General features: G+C 37.6%; 1 protein-coding gene across 1 annotated transcript in view; it reads left to right on the top strand.

Moving 5' to 3' along the window:
• The window catches only part of SHCBP1 (SHC binding and spindle associated 1), a 70,076-nt gene that overhangs the window by 39,748 nt on the left and 16,272 nt on the right, over positions 1–14,056 (top strand). The window contains exons 6-8 of the mRNA XM_033940263.1: positions 2,793–3,026; positions 3,329–3,506; positions 10,658–10,778. Coding sequence (XP_033796154.1) covers positions 2,793–3,026; positions 3,329–3,506; positions 10,658–10,778 — 533 coding nt within the window. The remainder of the gene's footprint in view (positions 1–2,792; positions 3,027–3,328; positions 3,507–10,657; positions 10,779–14,056) is intronic.

Below are 14,056 nucleotides of genomic sequence, written 5' to 3'. Positions count from 1 at the left end.
TTTTTAAATGCCTGACACATTCATGTTGTTCCAAAATTCAATGCAAGGAAAAACCTCTATAGTCTGTTCTTTCAAAGATCCGAGTGCAAAGCATCAATATTTTGCAGAAAAAATAACATGCCTATTATTCCGCATGCCTCATGCCCCCAAGCTGTGCAGGGGTGATTTAAAGGGAAGCCTGTGGAACACAAGCCATAAAACATAATTGAGACAGTTGGTCTATTGGGTCTCTAGTATTGCTGTTAGCTGCCGTGCAACAGATTGGATTCAGTTCAATTCCTGGCTCAGGTCTTTTGGTGCTTGGGTTGGCCAGGGCTGCAGATGGTGGTGAGGGGAGTCCCAGTCATGCAATGGTGACATCTGGTGGCCAAATTTAGGGTCTGTGATGCAGGATTTGGAAGACCTGCCAAGGGCTGCTGCTGAGTAAGTTGGGAGGTTATAAAGTGGGAGGAATGATTATGATGCCAGATCCCAGCCCTTGGTTCTGATTCAGCTAAAAGCACAAAGGAACAAGGAGGAAAGAGCAAGACAGAAAAAAAAAATTATTTCTACTCTGTTTTTAAACATCTGCTTTTATGACCTGTGTGAATGTGTTTCCTGTGCATAGCTGCAGAGAACTGCTTTTAGGCTTTATACTATTTTTTTTATCAGGAGGTTATTTTCTCCACAATAAGCCACTATGTCATTCTAATTTTATACTTCATAGCATTGGCTTTTCTTTCCTTCTAGGATAGTTCCTCCTTTTTATCACCTAAGGCTTTTTTAAATTTATATTTTGATTTTGATACAATATGATCAGGCAAATCAGCTAAAATTAAATTTTCAAAATGCATTGCAAAATAATTTCACATTCATATTTTGAAGAAGTCCACATCAAGAGAGGAAAGGAGAGAATCATTTTAACATATATAGAAAAATATGACGGAAATATTCAGGATAAAATAATCCTAATTATTAGCGCTTATAATCCTTTCAACCTATAATACCCTCCCATCTCCCTCTGAGAAAAATGTAACCAAATTATATCAACCTTATATCTTATTTCCCTGCCAAAAGAAATCTCTCTAATTGATCAGGTTCAAAGAATATGTAACTCTTACCTTCAAAAGTAACTAAACACTTACAGAGAAATTTCAAATAAAATGTTCTGTCTTTTGAAATTAGCTGAGGTTTCAGAGTCAAAAAGGCCTTACTTCTCAGCTGGGTGGAATGAGCCACATCAGGAAAAAGTTGAATTTTTTTGCGTACAAAAAATAGCATCTTTATTACAGAAATATGCTTTCATTGCCAAAGTTTTATCTATATCCAATAAGAAAGTCACCATTAATGTAGTTCTTTTAGAAATATTATCCTGGGAGTCTTCCAAAAATGCTATGAGATTAGGGGTTTCATGACCTTTAAAAACATCAGTGGCCCTTTCAGCACCCACCATTTTTGTCTTTAAGGAAATATAATATATTCTAGAAATCACAATTTCTCTAGCATTTGGAAGTTTCAGGATATCAGAAAAATGCTGTCTCAGTAATATTTCAGAAGATAATAAATGGGTCATGAGAAAATTCACAAAACGTAGATTTTTTTGCCCTAATTTTTGATTTTCCATCACTGGAAGTTTCCTATGCACTAATAAACTGTCTTTTTATAGCAGTTTGTCTGGTGGCTTTCAAATTCCTGATCTGTATAACTAAACCACTAGTTTGTTCCTCTAATTTCTTTGATTTAAGATCTAATTTTGTAATCTTCTCAGCTGCTACCTTAGAAAAGGTGCACAATTGGGACACATCCTTTAACATGGTTTCAGTTCTAGAAAAAATAGACCAAATTTCTTTTAACGATATATTAGAATCCATGGTTTTAGCTATTACCCCAGACTGTAAATCTAACTCGGGGACAGCTAACTTGAGGATTGAATCACCAGGCTCCTCCACCAAAGTATGTTTAGCTAAGTGGTCTCAAACTCAAACCCTTTGCAGGGCCACATTTTGGATTTGTAGGTACTTGGAGGGCCTCAGAAAAAATAGTTAATATCTTATTAAAGAAATTACAATTTTGCATGAGGTAAAACTCTTTATAGTTTATAAATCTTTCCTTTTAGCTAAGTCTTAATAATAATATTGTAAATTATAGCTAAAGAAACATATGATCAAAAAACTGTTATTTTACTTTTGTGATTTTGATAAACATACTGAGGGCCTCAAAATAGTACCTGGCGGGCCGCATGTGGTCCCCAGGCTGCGAGTTTGAGACCACTGGTTTCGCCTTTCTATTTCCCATAACCACTTCGGTAACGGGAGAGGAGACTAATGGATGGGGGTGAGTTGGTTTCCTTCCTAAATCAAAGGAGGGGCCCGATTCTGGTGAGGAGATGCTAGATACTTGAGTGCTCACAACCGTTGAGATTAAATGTTTATCCATAGGACCTAAAACCCTTTGAGGAGGAGTTTGGACATTGTGCAACTTAGCCTTACGCTTCCCCATCAATAACCAAACCTCAATTCTTTTCAACCTTCCTCTGGCCCTTAGATCACGCCACTTTGGGCATGCTCCAACGGCCACATGCCATTACCGGAGCTTGCTTTTAAGTCAGCTGGTGATGATATCGGTCAAATGGAATCAAATCCTGGAGCGCAGTTCTTTCAGGTAACCGGCCAGGTGCACGTCGATGGTCGGTATATTAAATATTAAAATTAATTAAACTTGAACAGGAGGCAGGTTATAAGAGACTACTTTAGTATATGGAAACTGCAGACACTGAAGAGCAAACAATTATTCTTCATTTTTTTTGCTTGAAGGCACTATGACATTCTGGAAGGTCGTGTCCCATCTGGAATGGTGGCTGAGTATCAGAACCTGCTCTCCCAGTGTGAAGAGCTGTACAAGAGATTCACAGACCTGCGAAATAACATCGCCATAAGCGACTCCGAGTCAGAGTCCGATAATGTCTCCATGGTGGAAGTGATGAAAATGTACGAGCAGATGGAAAAGCTGAAGCGGAAACTGACACTCATTGAGAATCCTTTGCTCAGGTATTGCATGCATGGCTAAGAAGCAGGCTGCTTAAGCTGCCACAACATAGGTTTACACGACTCAAATTTGCATGTTTTCATCCTAGCTCAGATGTGAACTGAGAGATTGTTTTAACCAAATTGTAATTCACCCAATTGTAGTGCTGAAAACTTAGATCCTAAATACATTAAATATGTATTAGTTTTCTGTGTACCCAAACCATGGGACTTCCCTTGAACATCTTGAGGCTAGTCAAAATATTCATTTAAATATATAAATTTAGCTGAAACTCTTAACCAAGTCCATATTTTTTCTTTTAAAGGTATATATTTGGCTACCAGAAGCATGTTAGCCTACACCCTACCAGTGCTAAAGGACTTCGTCCAAAGGGTGGAAAAGTTATTCATGTGGTGTCCACGTCTATGACTGTGAGCCTGCTGCAGTCCTTAACGAGGGACAGATTGTATCCAGAGTCCTGTAACCAAGAACTGGAGATACAGGTATGGTGAGGATGGTGAGGAAAGAGGGCTTTGTCTTGTTGCCTGCTCCTGGACTAATCCTGTATCATAGGAATGTTCTCAAGTTTTCAGACCATATTTCTTTTTAGTTACATATTAACCTGGCGCTGGTGAGTAATTAGATTTTCTTCTATCTGGAATTGGGGGAATGGTTCTGACTGGTTTATCTTGGCTTCTTTTCATTTTTGTTGGAATTTTCAGTTGCTCTGGAATAAGGGGGAATAGGATGAAGTTAAAAAGGGATAGACTCTAGAGCAGGGGTATCAAAGTCCCTCCTCGAGGGCCGCAATCCAGTTGGGTTTTCAGGATTTCCCGAATGAATATGCATGAGATCTATTAGCATACAATGAAAGCAGTGCATGCAAATAGATCGCATGGATATTCATGACTGGATTGCGGCCCTCAAAGAAGGACTTTGACACCCCTGCTCTAGAGTAATCCAAGAAAATACTTCTTTATGAAAAGGTAGTAAATGTGTGGAATGACTTCCCAGTTGGGGTAGTGGAGAAGAAGACTGTATTTGAATTCAATAAAGTTTGGGACAACTACAGGGGGATCTCTGAGAGAGGAAGGGATGACAGGCTGCTTAGATGGGCAGACTGGATAGGCCATAAGGCCTTTAGCTGCCCTCATTTTCTGTTTCTAACATGAGCAGTGAAGTCCAAAACAGTTGAACTGTAATCTGAAGATATATTTAGAGTAGCAGTCTGAGAATGGGGTAAGCTACAGTTCAAATCCTACAGATGTCCTTTGTGACCTTCAGCAAGTCATCTTTCATTATCTGGGATACAAGTTAATGCATATCTGTAAACTAGATTCTTAATGTGAGTTATGCACTTCTTAGTGAATAGATCTCATTGACATCAAGCCCAAACATAAGAATAGCCTCACTTGGTCAGACCAATGGTCCATCAAGCCCAGTAGCCTGTTCCCACGGTGGCCAATCCAGGTCATTAGTATCTGGCCTGGATTAAATAATGTGTATTAAATCCCTTTAATGTGCACTAACAAATCTATCTGGCCCTTAAATTATAAGCCCTCTGGAGGAAGGCCTTTGGGGGCTTTTGCAAATTCTCCAGAATGAGATGTTCAGCAGAACGTGTTGGATGGCAAAACAGCTGAAATTTACATGGACGAGGCCACCAAGTTGATGAAATCACTCAATTCTTCTTTCCTGAAGAGCCTAACCATTGGGACTGTATCACGTCCTATAGGGCAGAGTCCTCAAGGGAGGGGCCTCCCTGCACTTTTTTGTCTTCTGGGCATCCTGCACTACATACCAACCTATGGCAATCCTTTTCTGGTTGCTCAAAGATGGTTGTGGCTGAGTCACTGGACAGTGGCTATATCCTCCAAGGCATGTTTTGAGCCAGATTAAGCCAGAACTGTTCAAGAGCCCTTCCATGATCTATACTGGTTAGCCATACTTTTGAGACTTCCATCTCCTTAAGATGGACAGTGAGTTTCATAGAGAAGGAGGACGAGAGACTTCTCCAATTCCAGTGCTCTTTGGAGGTAAGGGAGGTAAGTTTCAGCTTGTTTTACCATGTGAGTATTAGAGGTGATACAGCTTGATCTTTATCCTGGAATTTGCATAGACTGATAAACCTTTTTTTTTTTTTTTTTTTTAATTCTTTATTCATTTTAAAAATCTTTCATCAAGTGTACAACAATCATAATAAACACAATTAATCAAAGCACTTGCATATCTTATCATTATAATCTAAACATATAAATGTAACCCTCTTCCCACCCTCCCTCAAAGCCCTTCATTCATGTTAAGAAACCTATATTTGAATCCCTCCCCCCTCCTATTACTATATGGTGTCTGACTAATAGAAAAATGGCATTTAATCATGACAAAAAGACGTTAATGGCTCCCAAATTTTAATAAAATTATTATAATTTCCATTTTGTATCGCTATTGATCTTTCCATTCTATATATGTGGCATAATGAATTCCACCAGAAATTAAAGTTCAACCTAGTATGATCTTTCTAATTATTAGTAATATGTTGGAGGGCAACTCCAGTCATGATCATTAAAAGTTTATTATTACTCGATGATATCTGACTCTTTTTCCTCATATACATTCCAAATATCACAGTATCATTGAAAAGGAAGATAACGCTACATGGTTTTCCAATAAACAATTTATTTGATCCCAGATTGAGTTCCAAAAGGCTAAGATATGGGGACAGTAGAATAAAAGATGATCCAAAGTCCCTACCTCCAATTTACAATGCCAGCATCTATTGGACAAGGAACTATTTAACTTTTGTAATCTAACTGGGGTCCAAAAAGCTCTATATAACAAAAAAAACCAAGTTTGTCTCATAGACGCTGACATTGTACATCTCATTCTCCAAGACCAAATTTGTGACCATTGAGATGCTGAAATCTGATGCTTAATCTCAATGCTCCAAATATCCCTCAGACCATTTTTAGGTTTTTTTTTTAACCAAATTACTAATAGATTTATACAACTGTGCGGGCTGGTGACCCAGAAAGTCCGCCTGAAAACATAAGAAGTCCAAACTGGACTGAGTATTAAGATTTTTCCAGTCAGGGAACCCAGCCTGAATGGCCTGCTTCAATTGCAACCAGCGAAAATATTGTGATTATGAAGCCCAAATTTATGTTGCAATTGTGTAAAATCCAGCAGTTTACCATTAGATATGACATCATTTAAATTTCTAATTCCTGCAATTATCCAATGTTTCCAGACGATCTTAAAACCGCCAATTTGAATCTTGGAGTTTAGCCATATGGATTGATTAGTGGATTTATTGATAGGGATATCTGTTAAGTTACTAACAAATCCTAATGTTTTCCAAGTATCTATTAAAATTATATTTTCTTTGTATAATCTGGGCATCTTGATACTGAGAACATGAGAAAGATGTAAAGGAAACATGAGACGCCATTCCAAATATAACCAATCAGGAGTATATTCAATGAGCTCCGGGAGGATCCAATACATACCTTGACGTAAAATATAGGCCTGATGGTACCTATAAAAATTTGGAAAATTTACCCCACCCTCCTTAATTGGTTTTTGCAAAGATACTAAAGCAATTCTAGGAGTTTTACCAAGCCAAATAAATTTGGTAATTATTGAGTTCAATTTTTTATAGAAAGACCCATGAAAAAATACTGGTATCATACCCATTTGATAGCAAACCACAGGCAATATCATCATTTTAACAGTTTGGACTCTCCCCCACCAAGATAAATGTAATGGATTCCAATGTTCACATAATTCTGTAACCTTTTTTAATAAAAATTTTTCATTTTCTTTTACCGTATCATCTACTGTATTTTTAATCCAAATTCCTAAATATTTCAATCCATCCTCCTTCCAAACAAAAGAAAATGAATCAAACATACTTTTTAAGCAATGTACATTGAGTGAAAGAATTTCAGATTTATTCCAATTTATTTTGTAACCTGAAAATTTACCAAACATTTCAATCAACTCTAACAAACAAGGAATGGAGGAACATGGATTTCTCAAATATAGTAAGATATCATCTGCATAAACAGAAAACTTGTATTCCCAGTCATTACGTGGAATACCCTGTATCTCCTTTGTTTGTTGAATAGCTAACAATAGGGGTTCTAAAACTATATCAAAAAGCAAAGGAGATAATGGACAACCCTGTCTAACTCCCCTATGCAATTGAAAACGATTCGATAAATTATTATTAATATATAATCTTGCCATAGGGGAGCTATACAAAGCTTGTATCATTTGAATAAATCCTGGACCAATACCAAACCACTCCAATGCTTGATACATAAACTTACATTCCACTCTGTCAAATGCTTTTTCCGCATCTAAAGATATGGCAAAAGCCGGATCATTCATATTTTTAGTTAAATTTAATGTATGAAACGCCAATCTAGTGTTACTAGAAGAATGTCTATTTGCAATGAATCCAGTTTGGTGTACATCAATTATGAAAGGGAGAGCCTTAGCCAGTCTCAAGGCCAAAATTTTAGCTAATAGTTTTCCATCCACATTAATTAAAGATATCGGCCTGTAGTTTGAAACCAAAGTGGGATCTTTATTTGGCTTTGGCAAAACAATTGTCAAAGCTTCTGCCATAGTACCTGTAACTATTATTAGTTGAAACTGATACAAATTTAATAAATGGGGTAGTAAAGAATTTTGAAATGTTTTGTAGAATTCCACTGTGAAACCATCCCCACCTGGAGCGGATCCAACTCTAAGAGACTTCAATGCTGTTTCTAATTCTTTTAATGATATAGGTTCATCTAAACTTCTTTTCATATGATCAGGAAGTTTTGGACCCTCTAATAAATTTAAAAAATCCAAACCTTTTTGAACTTTATCATCATAAGACTCGAAGAATACAAATCTTTATAAAAATTAAGAAATTGATTTAAAATATTATTAATCTGAGTATGTGTATTTCCTTTTCCATCTTTTATTGCTATTATTTTTACTCTTCTTTTTTTTGCTTTAAGATAATTTGCAAGTAGTCTTCCTGCCTTATTAGAACTTCCATAATACAAAGTTTGCTGGGAAAACAAATCTTTCCTCGCTAATCTTGAAGAAATCTCATTATATTTCCCTTTTACCTTTAAAAGAGCTTGTAAAGTATCCTGCTGCCATTTATCAACTAATTTAGATTCCAAACCCTTAATTTCATTTTCCAAATCATCAAATTGTTTAGTATATTGTTTCCTTATATGTGCCGAATATGAAATAATATAACCTCTCATAGTAGCTTTAAAAGCATCCCATAATATTTCGGTACTAATATCCTCAGTAGTATTAATTTGGAAAAACTCAGATACTTTTACCTTAAACTCTTCAAGAAATTTTATTTTATTTTATTTTTTTCATAGACTGATAAACCTGATGACAGTGGAACTGGTCTTGAGATGGGCCATAGCCATTGTTTTGTTCTTTTATTTGAATTTTCACACTTGTATGTGAAATAATTGTACATACTTATTCTATGTTACTACTTCTAATAACCCAAATTAAAAAGAAAAATCAAAACAAAACAAATATCTTTAAGATTCAAGTCCATATACTGATAAAAGTTTTAAAGAAGAAATTTCGTCTTGGAAGAACAGCTCTTTTAGAGAAACTAGTATTAGATATCTAGACTTTTTTAGAGGACAAGCTAAGTTTAAAATATTTTAAGACTTTTGTTTTTAGTTCAAATATTTTGATTTTAAAACACTGCCCGATCACAATGCAAGATTGCTTAACATACTGCTGTTCATGGCTCTTAAAAACATTTTACATTGTTGGAAAGACATTATCTAAGGTGAACTATGTTACCTGGTGGAATATGCTTTGTCTTACAATAAAATAATTTAAGACTTTTATTGCACTATATAAATTTTCCAAAGGCTAATACAATAAAGGATCTACTTGCGTATATATTGGCTCTAAAGTTAGGTGCTTACATTGGCATGCCTAGCCAATGTAGGCACCTAACTTAATAAGCTTAATCAGTGCCTATAATTGGCACTTAACACCTTATGGAATGACTTAATTGAAAGTTAGGTGCCTAACTCGAAAGATGCGATTTCTATAAAAAGTAGGTGCCTAGTCCAAAGCGCTTGCCTAAACAAGGCCTTGGTGTGGGTGTGCTTTCAAGTTAGATGTCTGTTTTTGACTTAGTCATGTACATTTAGGCCAAGAAAACCCTGACATAAATATGGTGCACCTAAACGTTGGGATGCCTGACCCCACTTAGGCACTAAGCATGATTCTATACAGTACACCTAACTTAATTGAACTTAGCACTGCACTAGTCTGTGCCAAATTTTTAGGTGACCTGCATTGAATGGGGGTTTGGTGGGTTTTGTGGTTTGTTTTATTTTTTGCCGCTGGCGATTGAGATTCGGGAGGGAGGGTGGGGGGGGGAGCTGTTAGATTATGTACACACCTACAACGCAAAAGCAATTTCAACTACGCTATGTCTGCTAAGTCTACTTCACTTAAGTTTGTCCTGTGTATACTATGAATGTACTCTTGTAACCTGTTCTAGGCTCCTTTGGGAGGACAGGCTAAATAAATGAATAAAATAAATATTGTTTCTTTTTATACTTTAATAAAATAAGTTCAGTATAAAATCATAACTATTCGAGGCTTGTGTAGATAAGATCAGATGGCTTGTGGAAATGGGACAGGGACTGAGCTGACGGGGCGGGGACGGAGTCAAATTTTTTTCCTGCGTCATTCTCTAGTAAAAACCTCTAATCTGAGGTATTGACTGGTTTAGACTACAGGTAACAAAATAACCCCCCCCCCCCCTTTACAAAACCGTGCAAGAGGATTTTAGCACTGGCCGGCGCGCTGAATGCTCTGCACTTCTTTGCTGGTCATGGAGTTTCTATGAGCGTCGGAGCAACGCAGAGCATTCAGCGTGCCGGCTGGCGCTAAAAATGTCTTGTGCGGTTTTGTGGGAGGGGGGAGGGGGTAAGGTAGTTTCTTGCTTCAGGACAGCAGAGGTGAGACAAATGTTATCTTTCTATAGAAGACAGATGTATTTCATCCAGTTTGCCAGAATGTGGTTTCATGTTTATTTCAGAATTGACCCTGTATTGCTTGGGCCTGTTTTTAATGATGGTACAGAACACTGTTTATTGGTGATCTGGGTCATAGCGGAGAACTTAGAGATGATTGAATGCTGCCTGAAGCACTGCACTCCATAAAACAGATGATTGGGTGAGATCTAAAGCCCCACTGATGGGCCATTAGGGTGGATTTCATCAGCCTAATGGCTAATGCTGAAATTTGCAGATGCCAATAAAACCTGTCACCTCCATTTATAGAAACAGAGGTCACAGCAACATTGGACTTTAACTAATTAGTTAGGCAGGAGCTATTTTACAAGCTCTGCTTTGTAATTCTTTGTGTACGTGCGGATTCCATTTACTTGCAATAAAGAAATCAAACCTATCCAGCTATTTTTGTACCTTAACAAAAGAGAATTTTCTTACCTGCTTGCTTGACCCCACAGTGCTGACTGAAAGCATGTTTAACTTTGAGAATAACAATTAAACAAAAATACGTAATGAGAGAGAAGGCTGGAGCAATGCATTCTCATGGGGGTTTATATGTGTGTTCTTTTCCCTTTCAGTTCCACAGTGATGCGCTCACCGCTGTGAATTCTTGCTTTGAAGGCGATATCGTCATTTTCTGCCCTGGTCACTATTCTGTACAAGGCTACTTTAGCATTACAGACTCCATAGAGCTGGAAGGTAGGCATTGTCAGAGGAAGACTACAAAATACCATTTAAAAGCTTCTGTTTTTACACCCTAATGCCTCATATTGGTGAGGGAGCTGGGAATGCCAGAGTTGAGGGTAGATTGGAAGTATGGAATCACTGGACCATTATCTGTGCTTTATGTACTAGATTTCTGCCCAGTCTTTTTTGTTTTGGTTTTTCTTCCTCCTAAGTGTCCCTCCTTTTTCAACTTTTTATTTTCTGCACATTTATGATCTCTCTTTGAAAGTTGGGCAGAGTGTCTACTCTTACCCCAGAGGTGACTCATTATGAAGAGAGTAAAGCCCTCCTTAACTCAAATCAGACAGACTTCAGAAATTTTGCCAGCAGCGCAGGTTGACAGTAAATAAGTACCAACTAATTTGCCACAGTTCATCTACCTCAAATTCTTTGTTTTCTAGAAGCCCATGTAATTGAAATCCTGATCTGAGCTAACAAGAGCTGCTGCTTAGTTCAGTTTCCAGCTTTTTCCTGTAGGAGGCACTGCAAAACACAGGCTCAAATTTTGCATCCTCTACTGACATTCTTTGTGACAATTAAGCAAATTACTTTATTCTCCTTTTCCTTTGGTATCAAAATCAGTTGTAAATTCCTTGGAAAAGGCCATACATTTGTAGGGTAGGGGGTGTTGTAAACCGGTCTGAGCTTAAATGCAAATATAGATTACAAAATCAGGAGTTTTGACGGGCTGGTCCATGGAGACAGATTGAGGACATTAAATTAATGAGGTAAACATACTTAGTAATATAATAAATGGTAGAAATAAGACCAGCATGGCTCATCAAGTCTACCCTGGAAGATTGTTGGGTTATATCTGCCACACAGCGCAGGTTACTCCCCTTATGATTTCTTTAAAAATCCAAAAGTAATTTTATAGCTGAGGTTTACATCTTTCCTTTCAGGGGTCCAATGTGTATATCACACTCCTTTTTGAATTCTCACATTGTCTTGTTTCCACCACACTTTTTGTGAAAAAAAAAATTATGCCCTATAGTTTTATATCATGTTCTCTAGTTCTAGAGCTTCTCATTTTGAAAAGGCTAACTTTTTTCTGTAATTCCTGTCAAGTATTTAAAGGAATGTTGCTTTTCTCCCATAAGGCACCTAGTTAACACTCCCAGTTCATTCTCATGTCCTCTGAGGAGATCTGCTTACCTTTTTGGTTGTTTCAGTCTCTGTTCTTAGTGAAATAGAACCTCCAAAACCGAACATAGTACTCCAGAGTGAGGCCTCAGTAGTTTTTATTTCCAGCAGAAAAATATTTTTTTAAATGAACTCTTCATCACTTTCACTACACTAATAATTTGTACTAGACGGTGCTATTTTATACCTAAAGGGTTGACTATCTTGAGAGAGTGAGCTCTTATTTCCAGCGGAAAAATGTTTTCTTTTTAAATGAACTCGTATGCTTTCACTACACTAATATTTTGTACTGGGCTATGCTATTTTATGGCTAAAGCTGTGGAATATAATTTTTGTCTTGAGTAATAACTTCTGCAGACTTCGTCTCCTCTTACTTACAGACACCTGCTAACTTTTTCCCAAACAACTTGAAGCTAGCAGTAAAGATTGGTATAATTAATAGTCTGGATTTCATCTTGGGACTCCCACAGCTGTTCTCAAAGTGCTTAAGCTGCAATTATTTGATAAGACATGGCAAAATCTCTTGATGAAAATAAGAAGCAGTTGAATTTCCTGCTGTTCAGTGTCATATTTCTCCCTAATTTTGTTTCGTGTAATTTTTTTTTCTTTCCTTTCTTCTCTCCTATATATATTTTTGTGAGTTTCTAAATGCCTATGTATGCAACACATGTTGAAAGGTATCGTCTCTAAGATAGTGCTGCATTTTATTCAGAAAAAAGACCCGTGTCCAGCTGCTGATCAAAGACACACAAGAATTACTTTGGGTTGTGGCTTTTTCTGTTAGTGATTGAATTATTCCATTCCACTGGAGGGAGGGGATATCAGTCTGTGTTAGGAGGAGGCTTACCTGTATTTTGTGTCTCCTAATTACGTTAAGCACTATTGGACATATGCAGCACTGTACACTTCTCCCTCGGTATTCGCAGGGGATAGGGGCAGAGCCGGACTGCGAAGTGTGAAAAACTGCGAATAACTTCTCGTCTGGCTCTGACCCACCCCGCCTCCCTCCGGTCTTCCCTCTGGCATCCTGGCCTTACCTGGTGGTCCAGCGGGCTTTCGGGGCAGGAGCGAATTTCCTATGCTGCTGCCCTGTGCAGATCACCAATAGGAAATGACTGCCGTGAGTTCCCGTAGTCTCAAGACTACGACGGGAGCTCACGGCAGCTATTTCCTATTGGCAATCTACACAGGGCAGGAGCGTAGAAAGTTCGCTCCTGCCCCGAAAGCCCACTAGACCACCGGGGAAGGCGGGAGGGAGGTGAGAAAGCCCTAAACTATGCTTGCTTCCCCCCCCCCCAAAAAAATAGCGGATAATCGAAACCGTGAATCCCGAAACCGCGAATAGGTAGGGGGAAGTGTACGGTGATAACTATTCAGGTACAATTTGACCCTTCCCCAAAGAATTTACAATAAAAGTGGATATTTGAGGCAGCAAGAGACTCCTAAGCGACTTGACTCGACGATGGAGTGGAGGAGTAGCCTAATGATTAGTGCACTGGCCTAAGAACCAGGCAAATCAGGTTTGGTTTCATGTTCAGCTGCTTGTGACTCTGGGCAAGACATGTAACCTTCTGTTCCCCAAATACAAAATAAATACCTGCATATGCTATGTTGTTTTTCTTCATGTATGTTTTGGTTTTTTTTTCAAAATCTTTATTCATTTTCATTTCTTAAATCAAGTGTACAATAAAATATCAATTAGATCATACAAATCACTTGAAAATCTAATCAAACATCAGCATAAATATATAAATAAAAACCATATTATGTATGTATTTGTGTACACCATTTTGGAATAATTTTTAATAAATGAATTGAAATAATTGAAATGTAAATCACTTTTGATTGCAACCACAAAGATCCCCTTTCCCTTAGATTGAGAATTGAATCCTCGCATTCTCTGTTTTGGCCCATTATTTTTAACTGCTAGTCCACCTCCTCCTCCTCTTTTTTCCCAGGCTGTTTTTCTTAACTGAAATCAATGTAGCAGTATCTTGTACTCTGCTCAGAATATTCTAGCTGGTTTTTGCTTGCTTTTACTTTTCATGCTAGCCTAATTCTAATTTCTTTCTCATTCATAGAAACATAACGGCAGATAAGGCCAAATG

The sequence above is a fragment of the Geotrypetes seraphini genome, chromosome 4, assembly GCF_902459505.1.
Source record: "Geotrypetes seraphini chromosome 4, aGeoSer1.1, whole genome shotgun sequence".
Lineage (NCBI taxonomy): Eukaryota > Metazoa > Chordata > Amphibia > Gymnophiona > Dermophiidae > Geotrypetes > Geotrypetes seraphini.
This window is presented reverse-complemented; position numbering and strand designations above follow the sequence as displayed.